Source organism: Aegilops tauschii, chromosome 4 (assembly GCF_002575655.3).
Source record: "Aegilops tauschii subsp. strangulata cultivar AL8/78 chromosome 4, Aet v6.0, whole genome shotgun sequence".
NCBI lineage: Eukaryota > Viridiplantae > Streptophyta > Magnoliopsida > Poales > Poaceae > Aegilops > Aegilops tauschii.
Window position 1 is genome coordinate 270,662,086 of NC_053038.3, and position 19,932 is coordinate 270,682,017.

At 44.0% G+C, this 19,932-nt stretch overlaps 1 protein-coding gene across 20 annotated transcripts in view; it reads right to left on the bottom strand.

The window, feature by feature from the left end:
- Positions 1 to 15,573, bottom strand: part of LOC109747186 (ubiquitin C-terminal hydrolase 12) — a 53,433-nt gene extending 37,860 nt beyond the window's left edge. For 13 of the 20 annotated variants that reach the window (XM_040387113.3, XM_020306281.4, XM_020306279.4 and 10 more), the window contains exons 1-9: positions 15,359 to 15,573; positions 15,142 to 15,214; positions 14,852 to 15,005; positions 14,440 to 14,597; positions 13,434 to 13,699; positions 13,140 to 13,358; positions 12,962 to 13,070; positions 12,765 to 12,880; positions 10,339 to 10,437 (exon numbers count right to left, since the gene is read on the bottom strand). In XM_040387113.3, coding sequence (XP_040243047.1) covers positions 10,339 to 10,437; positions 12,765 to 12,880; positions 12,962 to 13,070; positions 13,140 to 13,358; positions 13,434 to 13,699; positions 14,440 to 14,597; positions 14,852 to 15,005; positions 15,142 to 15,214; positions 15,359 to 15,541 — 1,377 coding nt within the window. In that variant the 5' untranslated portion in view covers positions 15,542 to 15,573. The remainder of the gene's footprint in view (positions 1 to 10,338; positions 10,438 to 12,764; positions 12,881 to 12,961; positions 13,071 to 13,139; positions 13,359 to 13,433; positions 13,700 to 14,439; positions 14,598 to 14,851; positions 15,006 to 15,141; positions 15,215 to 15,358) is intronic. The other 7 variants (XM_073496540.1, XM_020306280.4, XM_073496539.1 and 4 more) reach the window with 3 other exon arrangements.
- Positions 15,574 to 19,932: the final 4,359 nt, after the last annotated feature.

Consider the following 19,932-nt stretch of genomic DNA (forward strand, 5'->3'; position numbering starts at 1 on the left):
GCTTACCCCAACTGTATCATGTATATCATCATTCCAAACCCGATCATTCCTTGTGTGGCTACACCATCCATCTCAACATGCACATCTCGCTATACTTGACTGTTGAACATGTCGCCTTTTAGTTGACCAACACTACCATACAACATTGTGGGTCGAATCGTCGTCCTATAGAACCTGCTTTTTAGCTTTTGTGGCACTCTCTTGTCACAGATAACACCAGAAGCTTGTTGCCACTTCATCCATCTGGCTTTGATTTGATAGGCTCACATCTTCATCGATATCACCATCCTTCTACAACATTGACCCCAAATATCGACAGGTGCCCTTCTGAGGTACCACCTTCCCATCAAGGCTAACATCCTCCTCCTCAAGCCTAGTAGTACTGAAACCACACCTCTTGTATTTTAGTTCTGCTAAGCCTAAAACCTTCTGATTCCAAAGTTTGTCCTCATAGCTCTAATTTTCTATTAACCCCCGTCCGACTACCAACGACTAACACTGCATCACCCGCAAAGAGCATACACCATGGGATATATCCTTGTATATCCCTTGTGGCCTCATCCATCACCAAAGCAAAAAAAGACAAGGGCTTAAAACTAACCCTTGGTGCAGTCCTATTTTAATCAAAAAGTCATCAATGTCACCATCACTTGTTCGAACACTTGTCACAACATTATCGTACACGTACTTGATGAGGGTAATGTAGTTTGTTGGCACTTTGTGTTTCTCCGAGGCACACCACATGACATTTTACGGTATCTTATCGTAGGCCTTCTCCAGTTCAATGAACACCATATGAAGGTCCTTGTGCTCCATGTATCTCTCCATAAGTTGTCGTACCAAGAAAATGGCTTCCATGGTCGATCTCTCAGGCATGAAAACAAATTGATTTTTGGTCACGCCTGTCATTCTTCTTAAGCGTTACTCGATGACTCTCACCCATAGCTTCATTGTATGGCCATCATCTTAATTCCATGGTAACTAGTACAACTTTGAACATTCCCCTTGTACTTGAAGATTGGTAAAATATACTCCACCTCCATTCTTCTGGCATCTTGTTTGCCCGGAAATTGAGGTTGAAAAGCTTTGTATCTATCCAATAAATTTCTGTTAACTACACAATGCAATGGTTCAATAAGATTCACTCTCTGTCTACCCAATAAATTTATGTCAACAAATACAATGCAATGATTCAATAATATTCACGAATGGTCTATTTCACTCAAGTATAGATTGTGTGTTTCAACAACAACAACAACAAAGCCTTTAGTCCCAAACAAGTTGAGGTAGGCTAGAGCTGAAACCCATAAGATCTCGCAACCAAATCATGGTGCTGACACATGTATAGCTAGCTTCCACGCACCACTGTCCATGGCTAGTTCTTTGATGATACTAAATGATTTCCCACGCATTGTTGTGGAAACACTAAAACACATGTAGCTACAAAATATTATTACTGTATCCTAACATTTATTTTGGTAAGTTAGCAACTTAAGGGTTTGCGAAATTTTTGAAATAAATTAAATTAATTTTTCTAATAAAAAACATCTCAAGTTATACTATCAAATTAATATCTGGTATTCCTTTTTCCATTTCAATAAATTCATCACCGAAAAGTCTTGTAGCATTGTAGAGTTTTTCAAGAAAAAATGTTTTAGTATTTATGTGTAGAAGACACACTAGCCAATACTTGTATGCATGTATTGCCCTCTTCAATTAAAGGTAATGGATGTGGTGCATGGCTGAAAAATAGTGCTAGTGGATGCTGACATGGCACGCTTGATGAGGTGGAAGGCTGCATGTTGAGAGAATTACTTGTAGTGGGGATGAACTATTTCAGAATAGTAGATTCCAATCCTTCAAATCTCTCTTTATGTACTCCTCCCATGTTAGGTTTGGTCTACCCCAACCTCTCTTAACATTATCAACATGCTTTAGCTGTCTGCTATGCACTGGAGCTTCTGAAGGCCTGCGTTGAATAAGCCCAAACCATCTGAGACGATGTTGGACAAGCTTCTCTTTAATTGGTGCTACTCCAACTCTTTCCCGTATATCATCATTCCGAACCCTATCCTTCCTTGTATGGCCACACATCCATCTCAACATGCACATCTCCGCTACACCTAATTGTTGAACATATCGCCTTTTTAGTCGGCCAACTGATGAGGAACACTAGATGAAAAAAATAAAAATTGTATGTCAGATTTGTTTGGCCACTTCCAGATGCTAACACTCTAGCATAGTATTTCTTTTCTTTTCTTTACTACCCTACCTACTGTTTTCTAGAGTCTTCTAGCTGTGAGTAGCTATGAGCAGAATGGTGAAACTTAAATAATGTTTTCTAGAGTATTCCAGCTATAAGTAGAAGTATGTGAAGGCTTCCCAAAGCCTATAAATAGAGGTCCTCACCTCTACTTTGGAGGCTAGACTATGTACCCACTACCTATAATAGAACTTGTTGTTCTTATCTAAGATCTTGAAGTAAATCTTGTGCTCTAGGAGTTCTGGATTGAACTCTTGTCGCCATATTGGCCTACATTTGCCTCTAGAGCGATATCTAGCGCAGCACGTTGAAATTGTTCCTTCAACACTTGTGTTGTACACATTGTAGCAGCAAGGTGGAGTTGCCCTCCACAACCTTTGTGCTGCTTCACCAACACTCAGCGCCATACAACTTTGCGGGTCGAATCGCCGTCTGATAGAACCTGCCTGTTAGCTTTTATGTACTCTCTTGTCACAGAGAACGACGGAAGCTTGGTGCCACTTCATCCATCCAGCTTTGACTCGATGGCTCACATCTTCATCGATATCACCATCCTTCTGAAGCATTGACCCCAAATATCGAAAGGTGCCCTTCTGAGGTACCACCTGCCCATTAAGGCTAACCTCCTCGTGTCTAGTAGCAATGAAACCGCACCTCATGTACTAGGTTTTAGTTCTACTAAGCCTAAAACATTTCTATTAACCCCCGCTCGACTACCATCGACTAGCACCACATCATCCACAAAGAGCATACACCACCATATCTACTTGTATATCCCTTGTGACCTCATCCATCACCAAAGCAAAAAAGTAAGGGCTCAAAGCCGACCCTTGGTGCAGTCCAATTTTAATCAGGAAGTCATCGATGACGCCATCACTTGTTCGAACACTTGTCACAACCTTATCGTACATATCCTTGATGAGGGTAATGTACTGATGAGGAACACTAGATGAGAAGAAAGAAAAACACATGCCAGATCTATTTGGCTACTTCTAGGTACTTCCACTCTAGTGTAGTATTTCTTTTCTTTTCTATCCTACCTACTGTTTTCTAGAGTCTTCTAGTTGTGAGTAGCTATGAGTAGAATGGTGAACCTTAAATAATGTTTCTAGAGTATTCCAGCTATAAGCAGAAGTATGTGAAGGCTTCCCAAAGCCCTATAAATAGAGGTCCTCACATCTACTTTGTAGGCAGACTATGTACCCCCTACGTATAATAGAACTTGTTGTTCTTATCTAAGATCTTGGAGTAGATTTTGTGCTCTAGGAGTTCTGGATTGAACTCTTGCTGCCATATCAGCCTACATTCGCCTCGAGCGATATCTAGCGCAGCACGTTGAAGTTGTTCCTTCAGCACTTGTGTTGTACACATTGTAGCAGCAAAGTGGAGTTGCTCCTCGACGACCTTTGTGCTGCTTCAGGTGGTATCAGAGCCTCGTTGATCCATACTAGTTCTTGTTGTCCTCTTCAAGAGCAAGCTGCAGCAAGCAACGGAGCAATTGGAGAAAAGGATGGATGCTGCAGAACAACAAATCAAAGAGTTGCGTGACAATCTTAATCAAAGATTTGATCAGCTGGTTGAGATGATAAGAAAGGGTGTTCCCCCTGCTACCAATGAAGGAGATTCATCTAAAAAGGAAGATGTTCGTCAAAGAAGAGAGGTAATCTTGGAGCAAGACCGCCACAACAACGTGTTGTTCAACGTGCTTCAAGAAGGCCAATTTATGTTGAAACTTCTGAAGGTGAAGAATATGATGGAGCCCTTGAAGAAGCCGATCTCTATGCATATCCGAGAGTACCCAACCCTACATATGCAAGGGATACATACAAGGTGAAAGCTGAGATCCCAACTTTTAATGGAAATGTTGATATTGAAGGGTGCCTAGATTGGTTATATGAAGCGGAGACTTACTGTGAAGTCATGGAGGTTCCGAAGATCGTAGAGTTCCTTTGGTCGCATACAAGCTGAAAGGAGGAGCCGGTGCATGGTGGCATCGCGTTCAAGAAGAGCACAGGCTGAGAAGAGAACCTCGTGTGAGAACTTGGCGGCAAATGAAAAGTCTCTTGAAAGGGAGATTTTTGCCCGCTGATTATGACCAGATCCTATTTATCCAATTTCAAAATTGTGCTCAAGGAAATAGGACTGTTTCAGATTACACGGAGTGTGTAGGCTACAAGTGAGGTGCAACCTTGCTGAAACTGAAGATCAACAAGTTGCAAGGTACATCAATGGTCTCAATGATGCTATTCAAGATCGATTGATGATGCAACAAATCTGGTCCGTTGATCAAGCACAAGCTCTAGCCTTAAAGGCCGAGAGGTTTGTGAGGACAAGAAAGGCAACTAAAGCTCCATATCCTCATACCGAAGGCTCGTCTAGGAGTCAGCCTAATAGAGTGGAAGAAAAGACGGCTCCACCAAAGGCAAAACGACCCATCCAGAAGCAAACTAGAGGCAAGGGCAAGTCCAATGAAGGCCCAAAATGCTATAAATGTGGTGAAGAGGGACACATATCCAGCGGCTGCCCACTAAGGAAATTTGTTAACACAACTATCCATGATGGTGAAGGCGATGAGGAAGAATACGAATCTGAAGATGTAGAGGGACAAGAGGTTTGTCAAGAAGAAGGTGAAGAGGTGGTATGTGTGGTCCAGCGTCTCCTATGTTCCACACCACAACCTGACGACACACAACGGAAGAAAATATTTGACAGCAAATACACAGTGAATGGCAAGGTATGCAAGTTAGTGATTGATAGTTGCAGTTGCGAGAATCTTATCTCCCAGAAGTTGGTAAGCCATTTAAAGCTTGATACTCATGATCATCCAAACCCCTACAATATTGGGTGGATCAAGAAAGGAGTGAATATGAGGATCACCAAACAATGCAACCTGCCACTTTCCTTGGGGAAGCATTATCGCTCAAATGTGTTGTGTGACGTAGTTGATATGGACGCCAGCCATGTTCTTCTTGGGAGACCTTGGCAATTTGATGTGGATACTACACACAAGGGCAAGGAAAACTCTTACTCTTTCATTTGGAACAAGAGGAAGATCATTATCTTACCAAACAAAACCGAAGGTAATACCTCTAAGGAGGAGGGGAAAACTATGTTAACTACCTCCCATACCTCTCATAAGTTTATGGAAGACTTGAAGGAGGTAGATTTGTGTGTTGCACTTGTTATAAAGGGAGAAGAGCACCTGACTGTTGAAATTCCAGCAAACGTACGAGGTTTATTGGCAGAATTTTAGAACATACTTGGAGAGCCACAAGGCTTGCCACCGATGAGAGGAATTCAACATAGAATTGACTTAATTCCGGGAGCAAGTCTTCCTAATCTTCCACACTATCGAATGAGCCCAAAAAAGCATGATATATTGAAGGAGAAAGTGGAGGAATTGTTGCAAAAGGGGCACATTCGAGAAAGTATTAGCCCATGTGCTGTACCAGCCCTACTCGCGCCAAAGAAAGATGGATCTTGGCGCATGTGTATGGACAGTAGAGCCATTAACAAGATCACCGTAAGGTATAGATTCCCGATTCCCCGTCTGGATGATATGTTGGATCAGCTTAGTGGAGCAAGGGTGTTCACAAAGCTAGATTTAAGAAGCGGCTATCATCAAATCCGTATCAGATCCGGGGATGAATGAAAAACCGCCTTCAAGACAAAGGAAGGGTTGTTTGAATGGCTAGTCATGCCATTTGGACTCTCAAATGCACCAAATACCTTTATGCACTTAATGAATCAAGTCCTTCGACCCTTCTTATCCCACTTTGTTGTGGTCTATTTCGATGACATCTTGATCTATAGCAAGGATGAGGATGAACACTTTGATCACATTCGGAAGGTGCTAGAAGTACCAAGGGAAAATGAGCTCTACGTCAACTTGAATAAATGTGTTTTCCTGCAAACACAACTTCTTTTCCTAGGATTCGTCATAACATGTGACGGCATTCGTGTTGGTGATTCTAAGGTTGAAGCAATCCGAGAATGGCCAACTCCGAAGACCATTCTGAGGTAAGAAGTTTTCATGGCCTTGCATCTTTCTATAGACGATTTGTGAAGAATTTCAGCACTATCATGGCACCAATTACCGAGTGCTTGAAGAAAGGCAAGTTCCAATGGACATAAGCGGCTGAAGCTAGTTTCAATGAGATCAAGCAAAAACTCTCACAAGCTCCTGTCTTGGTGCTACCTGATTTCAACAAGACTTTTGAGTTGGAGTGTTATGCAAGTGGAGTAGGCATTGGAGCTGTCCTATCTCAAGAAAGGAAGCCCATTGCTTTCTTTAGTGAGAAGTTAAGTGAAACTAGACAGAAATGGAGTACCTATCAGCAAGAATTATATGCCGTTTTCAGAGCGTTGAAAACTTGGGAAGTCCATTTGCTGCCTAAAGAGTTCATTGTTTATAGCAACCATCAATCCTTGAAGCATTTTAGAAATCAAAAGCATGTTGACCACATGCTAGCAAGATGGGCAGCATATCTGGAGAGGTTTAACTATCTCATCGTGCATAAATCTGGAATAACTAACGGAGTGGCCGATGCTTTGAGTCGTCGTGCATGCCTCTTGACTACTCCCTCTGTCCCATAATATAAGAGCATACAGAGGGAGTACTTTTGAAGCTGAACTTCCGGGCATGGATCAAATAAAGGAGTTGTATGAGGGTGACGAAGACTTTGGCCATGTTTGGGTAAAGCACGCAAGGGGCCAACCATTAGGTGATGACTATTTGATGCAAGATGGATATCTCTTCAAAAATGATCGTTTGTGCATTCCAAGAAGTTCTCTACGTGACAAGCTGGTTAGAGAGCTCCATTCAAGTGATCTTAGTGGCCATGTTGGACACGACAAGGCTATCGCTAGCCTACAGGCTCGTTACTTTTGGCCACAACTAAAGAGAGGTGCAGGAAAGTTTGTTCAGCGGTGCCCCATATGTCAAACCTACAAAGGACAAGTCCAGAACACAAGATTATACATGCCTTTGCCTGTTCCTGTTGCTCCATGGGAGAATATCACTATGGACTTCGTCTTTGGTTTGCCAAGAATAGAATGAGGAAGTGATGTTGTGTTTGTGGTCATGGACAAATTCTCTAAAATGGCTCATTTCATTCCATGCCGCAAGACAACGGATGCTCATCATGTGGCAAACCTATTCTTTCGAGAAGTGGCCAGTCTTTCATGGAGCTCCAAGGTCCATCGTCTCGGACCGTGATAGCAAGTTTCTTGTTGCATTTTGGCTCACTTTGTGGAAGCAATTCAACACTGAATTGAGATTTTCTAGCACTGCTCATCCACAAACAGATCGACAAACGGAAGTGGTGAACACGTATTTGGGTAATCTGATCCGTTGCATTTGTGGAGAAAGAAAGGGGCAATGGGATTTGGCTTTATCTCTTGCAGAGTTCTCCTACAATAACTCCAAGCATAGATTCACAGGAAGGAGCCCTTTTTCCATTGTCTACACTAAAGTTCCATCACATGTGGTGGACCTGGTGAAGCTACCATCAAGGAGAAACTCAAAATCAGCATTGTCCTTTGTTGATAATTACACCAAGTTATTTGAAGAGATTCGCGGTGCTTTGGAAGCACAAAATCAGAAATATAAACAACTTGCTGATTGCAAAAGGAGGCCAAAATCATTCCAAGCCGGTGATTAAGGTGATGGTCTACCTCCGAAAAGAGAGGCTGCCTTTAGGTGTTAAAGGGAAACTTAGGCAGCGAAGGTATGGGTCCTTCTCTATCGTGAGGAAGATAAATGATAATGCTTATGTGATAGATCTTCCAAGCGATATGGGTATCTCCAACACTTTCAATGTTGCGGACTTGACTCTCTACCATCCAGAAGAAGCGCTCTATGAAGATAACTCGAGGGCGAGTTCCAAACAACCAGGGGAGAATGATGAGAAACACTAGATGAGAAGAAAGAAAAAGACATGCCAGATCTGTTTGGCTACTTCTAGATACTTCCACTCTAGTGTAGTATTTCTTTTCTTTTCTATCCTACCTACTGTTTTCGAGTCTTCTAGTTGTGAGTAGCTATGAGTAGAATGGTGAACCTTAAATAATGTTTCTAGAGTATTCCAGCTATAAGTAGAAGTATGTGAAGGCTTCCCAAAGCCCTATAAATAGAGGTCCTCACCTCTACTTTGTAGGCAGACTATGTACCCCCTACCTATAATAGAACTTGTTGTTATTATCTAAGATCTTGGAATAGATCTTGTGCTCTAGGAGTTCTGGATTGAACTCTTGCTGCCATATCGGCCTACATTCGCCTCTAGAGCGATATCTAGCGCAGCACGTTGAAGTTGTTCCTTCAACACTTGTGATGTACATATTGTAGCAGCAAAGAGTTGCTCCTCCACAACCTTTGTGCTTCTTCATGTACTTTGTTGGGACTTTGTGTTTCTCCAAGGCCCATCACATAACATATTGTTTCATCAAATTTTTCAAATGGATATACTCCCTCCGTCCGGAAATACTTGTCTTACAAATGGTTGTATCTAGACTTATTTTAGTTATATAGATGCATCCATTTTATCCATTTTTAGGACAGGTATTTCCGGACAGAGGGAGTATGCAGCAACCATAAGCTGAATTGAAGGAGACACAAGTAGCAGCCAAAGGAAATACTATAAGAGGAAGCTTTTCCCAAATACTTTGCTGGTAACATTTTAATTTTTGCTTGATTACGAAACTCTGACTAATTACTTTTCGTATTTAGTGCGGCGTTTAGACAAGAAATTTGGAGGCAGTGAAAATAAATTGGTTAGGTTATTTGGGTGCTTTAGATAATGTGTCTATGACACTCAAGTATCCAACCTGCCGATTGTACCTCTGATTTTAGGGGCACCTACAGGTTGAGGTTAGCATGACTAGGTCTTGCAATTTTTCTCCTTTGCAATTTGTTTTTGGTATAACCTTCATACCTAATGGAGACTAGGGAAGGTGGTAAAAAAGGTTCTTAACTCAGAACAGTGTTTAATCACTGCCAAGATGTACATGCAAAATGTCAACAGTGGAGACATTCATTTATGTGTTGTTATGCATCCGTTGTATAAAAAATGATATGTGCATAACCTAAATCATCATGTTCTCATTTTCTTTCAATCATGTTTGTGGTATATTTGTTAAGCTGTTATTCTTATAGAAAAATCTTTGCTCAACTTTTTGTTGCAACGCTTGGGGTATCCACTAGTATATGTGAGTTACCAAGCCAAGCTCAAGATCGAAGTCAGTATAGTTTCGAGCTCAAGCTGAGTCTACCTGACCTAGCTCAAATGTTGCACACTGGCAGCCCTGTGTGAAAATAGCTCCAAAGTATTTAGTACAGCAATAGGGTGAAAACACATGAACATGCATAAACAATTTAATGCAAGATCGATGAGGAACAATAGAGAGAAGTAAAAGAAGAAGAAAAAATAGAAGTCAAATCTGTTTGACTACTTCTAGATACTTCTACTCCTCTGTCTAGTATTTGCTTTTGTTTTCTTAGCCCTGGCTATTGTTTTCTAGAGTCTTCTAGCTATGAGTAGAATGTTGAATCTCACGTAATGTTTTCTAGCTATAAGTAGAAGTTGAGATGTGAAGGCTTCCAAAGCCCTATAAATAGAGGTCCACACCTCTAGTTTGTAATAACTCGGCCTATGTACCCATTACCTATAATAGAACTATGTGTTCTTGTCTAAGATCTTGGACTACATCTTGTGCTTTGGGAGTTTTTTATTGACCTGCTGCCATATCAGACTATATTCACCTCTAGAGGGATATCTAGTGCACCAAGTTGAAGTAGTTCTTTCAACACTTGTGATGTGCACTTTCTAGCAACAAAGGTGGAGGAGCTGCTCCACAACCTTGTGCTGCTTCAAAGATAATGTGTTTATGGAAACAATTGGTGATTATTACGGTTCCAGTCTTCCATAAAAAATATCCAAACCACATCATTTGTTACTTTCACAAAGCAGGTATTATGTACATAAATAATGTAAAGAATATGCAACCGCTTCAATACGTAGAAAACTATAGAAGTAAAATAATAGATAAAAGAATCAGCAAGATATGACAGTCCCAACCTTAACCATGGTATCTCTCATATAATCGTACTCAAAACGCTTCAGCTGAAGTTGCAAAACAGGGGGGAAATCGAGGAAGAGAACACCCTTTTTTGCATCCTGAAATATCAAGATTGAAATCCAGTCACCTGTATAAATATTTCACATTTCGGATGCAAGTTTGAAAGATTGCCCTGCTTTTTATTTTTCTACACAAAAGAGCCCCTCTCCTAATTTAGGGGGTGTTTGGTTCAGAAGTCCTAGGACTTTTTCTAGTCCCAGGGACTAATCAAAAAAGACTCTCTAGTAGAGTCTTTTTCTAGTCCCTGTAAAAAAAGTCCCTCCCGTTTGGTTTCTAGGGACTTTTTAGGGACTTTTTTTAGTCTCTGGGACTAAAAAGTTCCTGAACCAAACACCCCCTTACTAATTTGTAGGAAGGTACTGAACTTTTGGATTTGAAAAAAGTTTCAGAAGATATATCTAATGTAGATGGTGATTGATAGAGCAAGAAAGACAATACCAAAATAAATTAGAGAAGAAGAGAAACTGCACTTCTCAAGCTAATGGAAGGTACCCCCGTGCTCATAAATAGATGACATTTTAGACATATGAAGTGTCTCAAACATGAGATTGTGGCTGTTTCTGTAAGTGCATCTAATGCCCCTTAGTGATTTTGGTGTATTGAAGACTTATAGGTTAAGGGACTAATGTGTTTACGAGTGTACACAGGTCTATAAGTCTATGAGGAGTTTGATATTTACAGAGAAAGTCGACCCCTAAAAATGAAGTTCTTCGACTGAAGATTTTGGATTTCTGAAGACTTTCTGAAGACTTTGAAAGTGAAGAAATTGGTGTGACCTTGAAGACTTGGTATTCATTTGAGGAACATGAAGCGTGAAGACTTTTGTTTTCGTAGTTTCATTTTCTCTTTCTTGAGTCATAGGAAACACCGTACTGTTAAAGGGGGTCGAGGAAATACTAAGGAAAACTTTCCATGTGATGCTCAACTCAAAATCCTACACCTACCAATCCCGTCGAGTGAAGCCATTGGAAATCTCATACAGTTCAGTCATATTCTTCAGTGACAGAGACGAAGTTCTTCTGGTCTCTGAGGAATTTGTTCTGACTGAGGAGTTAGGAATTCGCCAGTGCGAATTGCCTACACAGTGAGAAACATTATAGCTCTAAGGAATTTGATACTCAAATTTCTGTGCTATACGCCAGCTGTCCCAAAATATCTACCCACCTAACGGTCATATCACTGAAGGGCATTTATGTCTTATCATGTTGGGCTGCTCCCTAGGCTATAAATAGCCGCCCCCTACAACCACTAGCTGGTTGGCTGCTCCGAGAGAAACTGACACTTGTCATTTGAGAGCATCACATCCTCCGAGGACTTTGAGCGAAAATCATCAAGTGAGGAAAAACCCAAACCCAAACACCTACAAACCCAAAGTGATTGAGCATCACTGAAGAGGTTGATCCTGCGTGGATCCGACGCTTGTTACCTTTGAAGACTATGCTTCTTCCAGACGGTTAGGCGTCATGGTCTAGAGCATCCAAGAGGAAATTATAGATCGCCGAATGACCGAGTTTGTGAAGGTTCGGAAGTCACCTGAAGACTTACCACGAGTGATTGGGCGAGGTCTGTATGACCTTAGCTCAAGGGAAATACGGTGAGGACTAAGTGTCCTGGACTGCGTGTTCAGGACTGGGTGTCCGGGACTGTGTGTCCTCAAGTTTAAATATCTAGCCGCCCTAACTAGGCGTACAACTGAGACAGCAGTTGGAACTGGTCTACCAAATCATTGTCTTCACCAAGCCAACTGGTTCTATTTCCTCAACTCTTTCATTTCCTCATAACTGTGTTGTGCAATTGTTCATATCTGTGTTTGAAGACTTTGACTGAAGACTTTCTCAATTTCCTCAGTTCAATTTCTTCAGTCTGTTTGTCTTCATCCTGTGCTATCATGTGTTTACGCTTTCTATACTCTGTGTTTGTCTTCATTTCATCATGATGACCATGCCTATATTCTGCTATGCTTACTCTTGAGTACTTATTCCGCTGCAAGTAGTTCTTCGCTAAGGAATTTCCTCACCCGCAAATTCCTCAGTGAAAAATTCATAAAAATCGCCTATTCACCCCCTCTAGTCGATATAACGCACTTTCAGTTTCTTTTAATGTGAATATGTTAACAAAACTATAAAAAAATATGAACATATTTTATGAAAAATATAGTTACTATTTCCATCTGAACAATCTAAATAATTTCTGTATGTTAGAGACAAGTAAATGCATTCTTTCCAAAACGTCATCTATTTCTGAACAGAGGTTGTGTATGGTATGCAGATTCACATGACACAGTTCCAATCAAGATCTTCGTAAAAGCACCAATTCAAGTTTCAGATTACAGCTTAATGGAAAAAACAATATGTGGTGTGTGTACCTGTAAACCATGATTCTCTGCATGATACTTGTTATCGCCCTCGAGACGCTCAACCTCAACATATTTATCGAACGATGCATACACGTCACGACAACCTTTGACATCAAGTTGAAGGTCTGCAAGGAAATAATACAGCATTATCTCAGCTAAACACAGCTAATGGGAACCTGGTACCAAGATAATGTGTAGTTACGTACCATAAAAGGACTCCTTCCTGTTAGATTTATAGTCCACGTTTATACACTCAATATAATTAATGTGGTGACCTTCAAATAATTGCTCGATTGTTCCTTCTACAACAGTTCCCTAGGGAGAAAGCTAAGTTAATAGAAGCCCGTGTGCTCCAAATAGGAAGCCTTACACTAAATTCATTACCTTCATCTTATCTTCAAGTTTCTCACAGAGAACTCTGTTGAGCTCTTGTACATCATGCTGCATGAAGGAATCATATGTGTCCCATCCAAAAGATTTCGTCAACTCTTTTGTAGCTACACTGTTGTCACTGTACTGGAGCTTATAAAAAAGGCTTTGCAGCGCCAAGGGAATACTTCCAGATGGCATGTCGTTTTCGGTGGTTGGCATATGATACACAGCCTGCGAGAAAACCTCAGTTAGTCGACTAGTACAGAAAACAATAATGCCTAGAACGTTACAATGCATAAACCAGACCTTTCTGAAGTATGGTATGTGGTACAATGTTTGTAGAAGAGAGTTCATATAGCAGGTCGCTCCTTGGTTTTTCAAACCAACATAACCTGTTTCCTTTTTTGAGTCATATGTCCAATAGTCAACCATTTTGCGGACAGCAACCTCTGCCTCCACAACAATAGTATCATTCACAAGGTAACCTCTACTTGGATCATATAGCTCACTCAAAGGCATAAAAGAAGTGAAACCCCAATCACTCTCACGTGCACTAAATTGATGTTGAGTATCTGCCAGACAGAGAAGAATAGTGCATTAGAGATGCATTTATACCATAGAAATTATACATTGGCAAACAGAAAGAAGAGCAAGCAGCAGTACTCAGAATCAGTAGATCAAGTTCAAATATCCTTCCTAATTAGTCCCTCCGTTCCAAAATATAAGGTGTATTAGGTTTTTCAGAAGTCAAACATATGCATGTTTGACCAAGTTATAAAAATAAGTATCGATATCTGCGGTACCAAATTTAAACTATTAGATCCATCACAAAAGTATTTCATATTTTATTTATTTTGTACTGTAAATGCTGATATTTTATTCTATAAAATTTGTCAAACATATATAAGTTTGACTTGCACGATAACTGATGCACCTTATTTTCAGCTATGAAGATGAACAAACAAAGATGTCACATGGCATTTAAAAGCATGGGGGTCACAACCCAGACTTAATTTTGGGGAGTGAAGCAACATGTGACCGAGTGTTCAAACAGTAAACCTAAACAAAGCTAGACTAAAATTGAAACTGTGAGCCTGTGAGGAATTCATTGTTTAAGACAGAACAGCGTCTAAATGAGATTGATTGCTATTTTATGCTACGAAACCCTGAAGTTCTTCAATAGGAGTAGTAGTTTTGCATACAGAGACAGTTTAGTGGAGACTAGAATAGTGCTAGCACTCCTTTACAGTTCACTCAAGTTTAAGTGTAAATCTACGTAATGCAGGGTTATGTACAACATGAAGGAATGCACCTTTTCGTGTCGTATACTTCTGATCAATCTGGTTTACAACAGATAAGCTAAACTGGGCAGAACGGCTCCAACCATATGGGAGATTGGCCGAGTCAGCGACGTCCAAGTACATTGACAGGTGCTCCACGTTATTCCCCTTGGGGAAAATAAGAACACGCCTGCATCAAAGCCACAGACGTTACCAAGTTAAAACATTCTGAAAAGTCGCAGCAGCTGCAGCTAGTATAAGGCTCGGTTTGTGGTTGCTGAACTGGGCGTATTTTATAATCGGCTGTGCAAAAAATACATGGAACTAGAGATAAGTTAGTTAAACAAACACCAAACTAGGCAAAAGCTGGTTGGGTAGGCTGGGTTATCATAATACACCGCAATGCCAACACAGCCGAATACGTGAAGAGACATAGGAGCTCACCATTTGTACCCACCGACAACAAACACATCAGAGTAGTGCTTCTTCCCGTTGAGCCGGGTAAAACTTGCGATTGTCCAAGTGAACCGCGATGTCTGTGGGTCCTCAGAAGGCTGGCTCTCGGCTGTGCTTGCCGCTTCCGTCTGTGCCACCACTGCTACCATAGACATCAGAAGCCCCGGATTACGAACAATCCAAACGGGCATACCCAGCACCACACATTCCCGAATCATGCTACGAATCAGGATGAAGCAAAGCACCAATCGAGATAGAGCTAGGGGCGCACATGATACCTTCCATGGGCTGGGCAGTGTCTGCATCGGCGGTGGCTAGCTCCTGGTGGGCAACAAGCATCTCGTCGTTCTCCTGCGAGGTAGGAGAAACAACGGCAAGTCGGGTTAGGTAAACCCTAGAGGCGCAGTAGCCCCACCCGATGGCGGGGCCACGGGGCAGCCGCGAGGAAGGGAGATAGGGCAATGGCAAGGAGGGTGGGGGTGAATGCGCGCGTACCTCGAGAGGGGCGGGAGTCATGATGGTCATATCGGCGTCGTAATAACCGTGGCCGTCTTTGGACGCGGCCGCAGAGAGGCGGGCGGAGCCGGGGGCGGCGGAGGCAAGGACTGGAGAGGATGCGGCGAGGCGGAGCAGATGGGAGTTGGGTTGTGGGAGGAGGGGGAGGAGTGGCCGCCGCATGGAGCCTGATTTTTTTTCAAGAGTACGTCAATGGGTACCATATTTTTATAAAAGAGAGCAAACATAATTACAGGAGGCTAGGCATAGATGCGAACATCATGCTAGCAGAACCCACTCAACACCTAAAGGAAAAAGAAGATCTAACTTCTCACAAAACGGTGTATTCTTCCGACTCCGGCCTCGTCCCATTCTCTAAGCTCGTCGAAGATTTGATGCACCAATTGGCTCGGCCTCCTCTGTTGCTCCAGCCGCCCAAAGACTCTGGCATTTCTTTGTTTCCATAATGACCAAGCGACGAATATGACCATAGTGTCAAAACCTCTTCTATCCCTTGTCACAATTGCACTCCTCACTTGAAGCCACCATGCCTCAAGTGAATCACCAGGTTGCGGTTGCCTCACGGTGACACTGATTTGTGTGAAGCATAGATGCCACACCTCCCGAGCGTAGGGGCAATGGAGAAGTATGTGATCTACCGTGTCTTCTTGTAAGCATGTGTAGCAAGCAGCCGTACTATCCTGCAGGCCGTGCCTAGCTCGCCGATCCGAGGTCCAAAGTCTATATTGCACCGCTAGCCATGCAAAGATTTTGCATTTGAGGATCGCCCCACTCCTCCAAATACACTCATACGTTGAAGAGGTCGCAAGCCCAAGATGCAGAGCCCGATACACGGACCGAGCTGTGTACTGCCCCGAAGCGTCCCAAGGCCATGTAAACGTATCCGGCGCTTGAGGGTCATGATAAGCATCCATAGTAGCCACTCTGAGATGCATGAGCTGTATAAGGGCCATGAAAGGTGGCTCTCCATTGATATCCATCTCCCACGTGCTATCCACCATGGCCTGACCGACTGTTCGCTTGTTTTGCACTCTGGTGGGAACCAAAGGCAAGATGGCCGGCGCAATGTCTGCAACCGCCAAGCCGTTCATCCATCGATCCTTCCAAAAGAGTACTCTGTTGCCAGCACCCGCCGTGATTTGCACGAGTTGGTTGTAGAGCTGCCTCGCTTCTTCATCGACCAAGAACGGTATGCCTTGCCAGGGTCTATCCATGTCCGTTCGCCTCAACCATTCCCATCTCACCCGGAGTGCCATAGCTTGCAGCTTCAGATTCTTAACACCGAGGCCTCCAAACCTTGTTGGGTGACATATGATGTTCCACGCCACAAGGCATTGCCCGCCGTTAACCTTGTCCTTCCCAGCCCAAAAGAACGACCGCATCCAGGCGTTAATCTCCTCAAACACCCAATCAGGAGCATTAAGCACCATTAGTTGATGGATGGGTCTCGCCGCCACCACTGATTTGATGAGAACAAGACGCCCTGGCCGTTGAATAAGACCTCGTTGCCAGGATGGGAAGAAACTCCTCACTTGATCGACGAGAGGCTGCCAATCCGCTCTGGACAGTTGATGGATCGCCAAGGGAATGCCCAAATACTTGCAAGGGAACTGCCCAAAGTCACATTGCAGATGCGCGGCAACTTTGCGTTGGTCGTCCTCCGAGCCCCGAATCGAAATCGCCTTAGATTTCCTATAGTTCACCTCCAAACCTGATGCATGTCCAAAGCTTGCTAGCGCTTGCTTGACAAAAATCAAGTCCATCTCCGTTGGCTTGATGAACAACGCAACGTCATCCGCGTAGATTGATAACCTTTGAGTCGGGGAGATCCCAGTGAGGTTGCTGACCACACCTTCCTCAGCGCCTTTCCTGAACATCACCGTTAGGGCTTCCATCGCGATGACAAACAGTAGTGGTGAAACTGGGTCCCCTTGGCGAAGGCCGCAAGCGTGAACAAAGCTCTGTCCCGGACATCCGTTCACCACCACCTTAGTGCTAGCTGTCTGAAGCAGAATGGCCACCCACCTGATCCACATCTCCCCAAAGCCTTTCTTTCTCAACACTTGGAACAAAAATGGCCAGGATAAGGAATCAAACGCCCGCGTAATGTCGAGCTTTAGGAACACTCCGGGCGTTTTTCTTGCGTGAAGTTTCCTCGCGATCTGTCTGACCAGGAGATAATTGTCATGTAAGCATCTTCCGGCGATGAAAGCTGACTGATTTGCCTGGACAATTTCCTTCATCCGTCTCCTCGCCCTGAGAGCCAGCGCCTTGGCGAAGAGTTTCACAAAGCTATGCGTCAGGCTAATCGGGCGAAAATCTCCCACAGAATCAGCATCCGCGCGCTTAGGAATGAGAGTGATCAGCGCCTTGTTTAACTTGCCAAACCCGCGGCTGTCTCCAACATAAAGCTTCATGATGACAGCCATAATATCATGCTTGATAATAGGCCATGCCTTCTGGTAGAACATGCCAATAAAACCGTCCGGCCCCGGCGCGCGATCAGCCGGAAGGTCTTTAATTACATTCCAAATCTCCTCCTCCGTAAATATGGCGTCTAGTTCATGGAGATCCACAGCTTCCATCTCAAGGTAATCAAGGTCAAGGGTGAAATCCCTGGCTTGGTACTTTCCCATTCTATTCCTGAATTCAGTGGTGAACACCTCTTCCTTTTGATGCTGCTCAGTGATAATATTATCGCCCTCCTTGACATGCGCAATGTAGTTCTTGGTGCGCCTACCGTTAGCCACCGCCTGGAAAAGTCTGGTGTTGGCATCGCTAGCACCCAGCCATCTAATCCTCGAGCGTTGCCTGGCAATCATCCTCTCAAGCGCTGCCAGCCCAAGCACATTCATCTTCAAGGTTCTCCGCAACCATAGCTCTTCCGCGGTGAGGGTGCGTGACTCCTGCGCTTGCTCTAGCCTTAAGATCACCCAGTTTGCAACTGCCAACCTGACTTTGATGTTACCCGTCTTCCTCTGCCCCCATGATTGCAGAGACATGGCCGCGTTCCGAAATAGGGCGTCAAGTCTTTTGAAGGGATCCACGATGGCCACATCACACACCCAGGCCTCTCGGACAGCATCCTCAAACCCGTCCAGCTTAGTCCAATACATCTCGAATCTAAATCTCCGCTTGGGGTGCATATGGCCTGCATGCATAAGTGAAGTGGGGCGTGGTCCGAGACGTTTGTTCCCAGCGCCTGGAGAAAGCAATCCGGGTTCGCAAGATCCCAATCCACAGAGACTAGGACACGGTCGATTTTGGTAAGAGTAGGGTTGTCCCTCTCATTAGACCACGTGAAGCGCCTCCCATGCATGTACAGTTCTTTCAGCTCTAGATCATCCACGAAAGCTCTGAAGTAGTTCATGGTGCGCCGATTAATGTTAGAGTTATTCTTCTCCGAGGCCCTGAGAATCATGTAAAGTCTCCCAGAAGCATCCAGGGACCGGGGCATGCCGTCCTTCGATGCCGCGGCTCCTGCAAAAACTCTAGCTTCTAATCGTCTCCTTGCGGAGCATACACTACTGTGATCCACCATAAGCTCCCGTCAAGGTTATGCACCTGACCGGTTAGAGCGTGTGTATCCAGCACAACATGATCAACCTGCACCACGGTCGAATCCCACGCCAAGACCACACCCCCACGGGTGTCAGTCGCCGGAAGGTAAGCAAAGCCATCATACGATGGTCCGATACATTGCATGATAGTAAATTGGTCTACAACATCCAGTTTCGTCTCCTGGAGACACACCATATTACACTTGACCGATGAGATGAACTCCCTCACCGCCTTCCTTTTCGCCGGGTTATTCAGGCCTCGCACGTTCCAACATGTAATCGAAGGGCTTGGATCCATTCAAAAGCATGTGGAAACTCCATCTGCCTGATTGGACAAGACTACACAGCCAATGCCAACGTGTTGCCTCCCTCAAGCTCGGGCCGTGGTGGTAACATCTTGCCGAAGATCACAACAATCACGCGCACATGTTGCTCACGGAGTGGTGAGTCAGACAGCTCCTTGAGCTCCTCCACAACCGCCTCATCTGGCTCCAGGTCCTCCGGAACCAAGCCAAGTTCCCTCAACAGTACATTCTCCGCCGGCGTCGCCTTTGATGTAGCATGCATCTCGGCCCTCTTGGCAGCTCTGGTCGTGGGACGGGGGGTGAAAGGCTCCGCCTCCGATCGAAGGGACGATGCATGAACTTCCTTTAGGATGGGTGGTGCTAACCTCTTGATTATGTTAGAGCAGAATGTCTTCATCCGTCCATACGCAACCTCCTCCTGCTGCAAAACTCCCTTGGCTCTCGAGGAGTCCTGCTCCAAATGCACCGCGGACTGCAGAGCCACATCCGTAGCGCCCTGAGCTTCAACTTGCCCTCCTTGTGCGTTTGCATGGTGGGAACCAGCGCCATGCATGGGTGATAAGACAGCCACGTCCCGCATCTCCAGGCATGCAGGGGCATGCGCCAATGGGAGTGAAGCCATCTCTACCTCGCACCTCGATGAGCCAGCAGGTGGGTCTGCGCCTCCAGCAGAAGCATGCTGGCAATC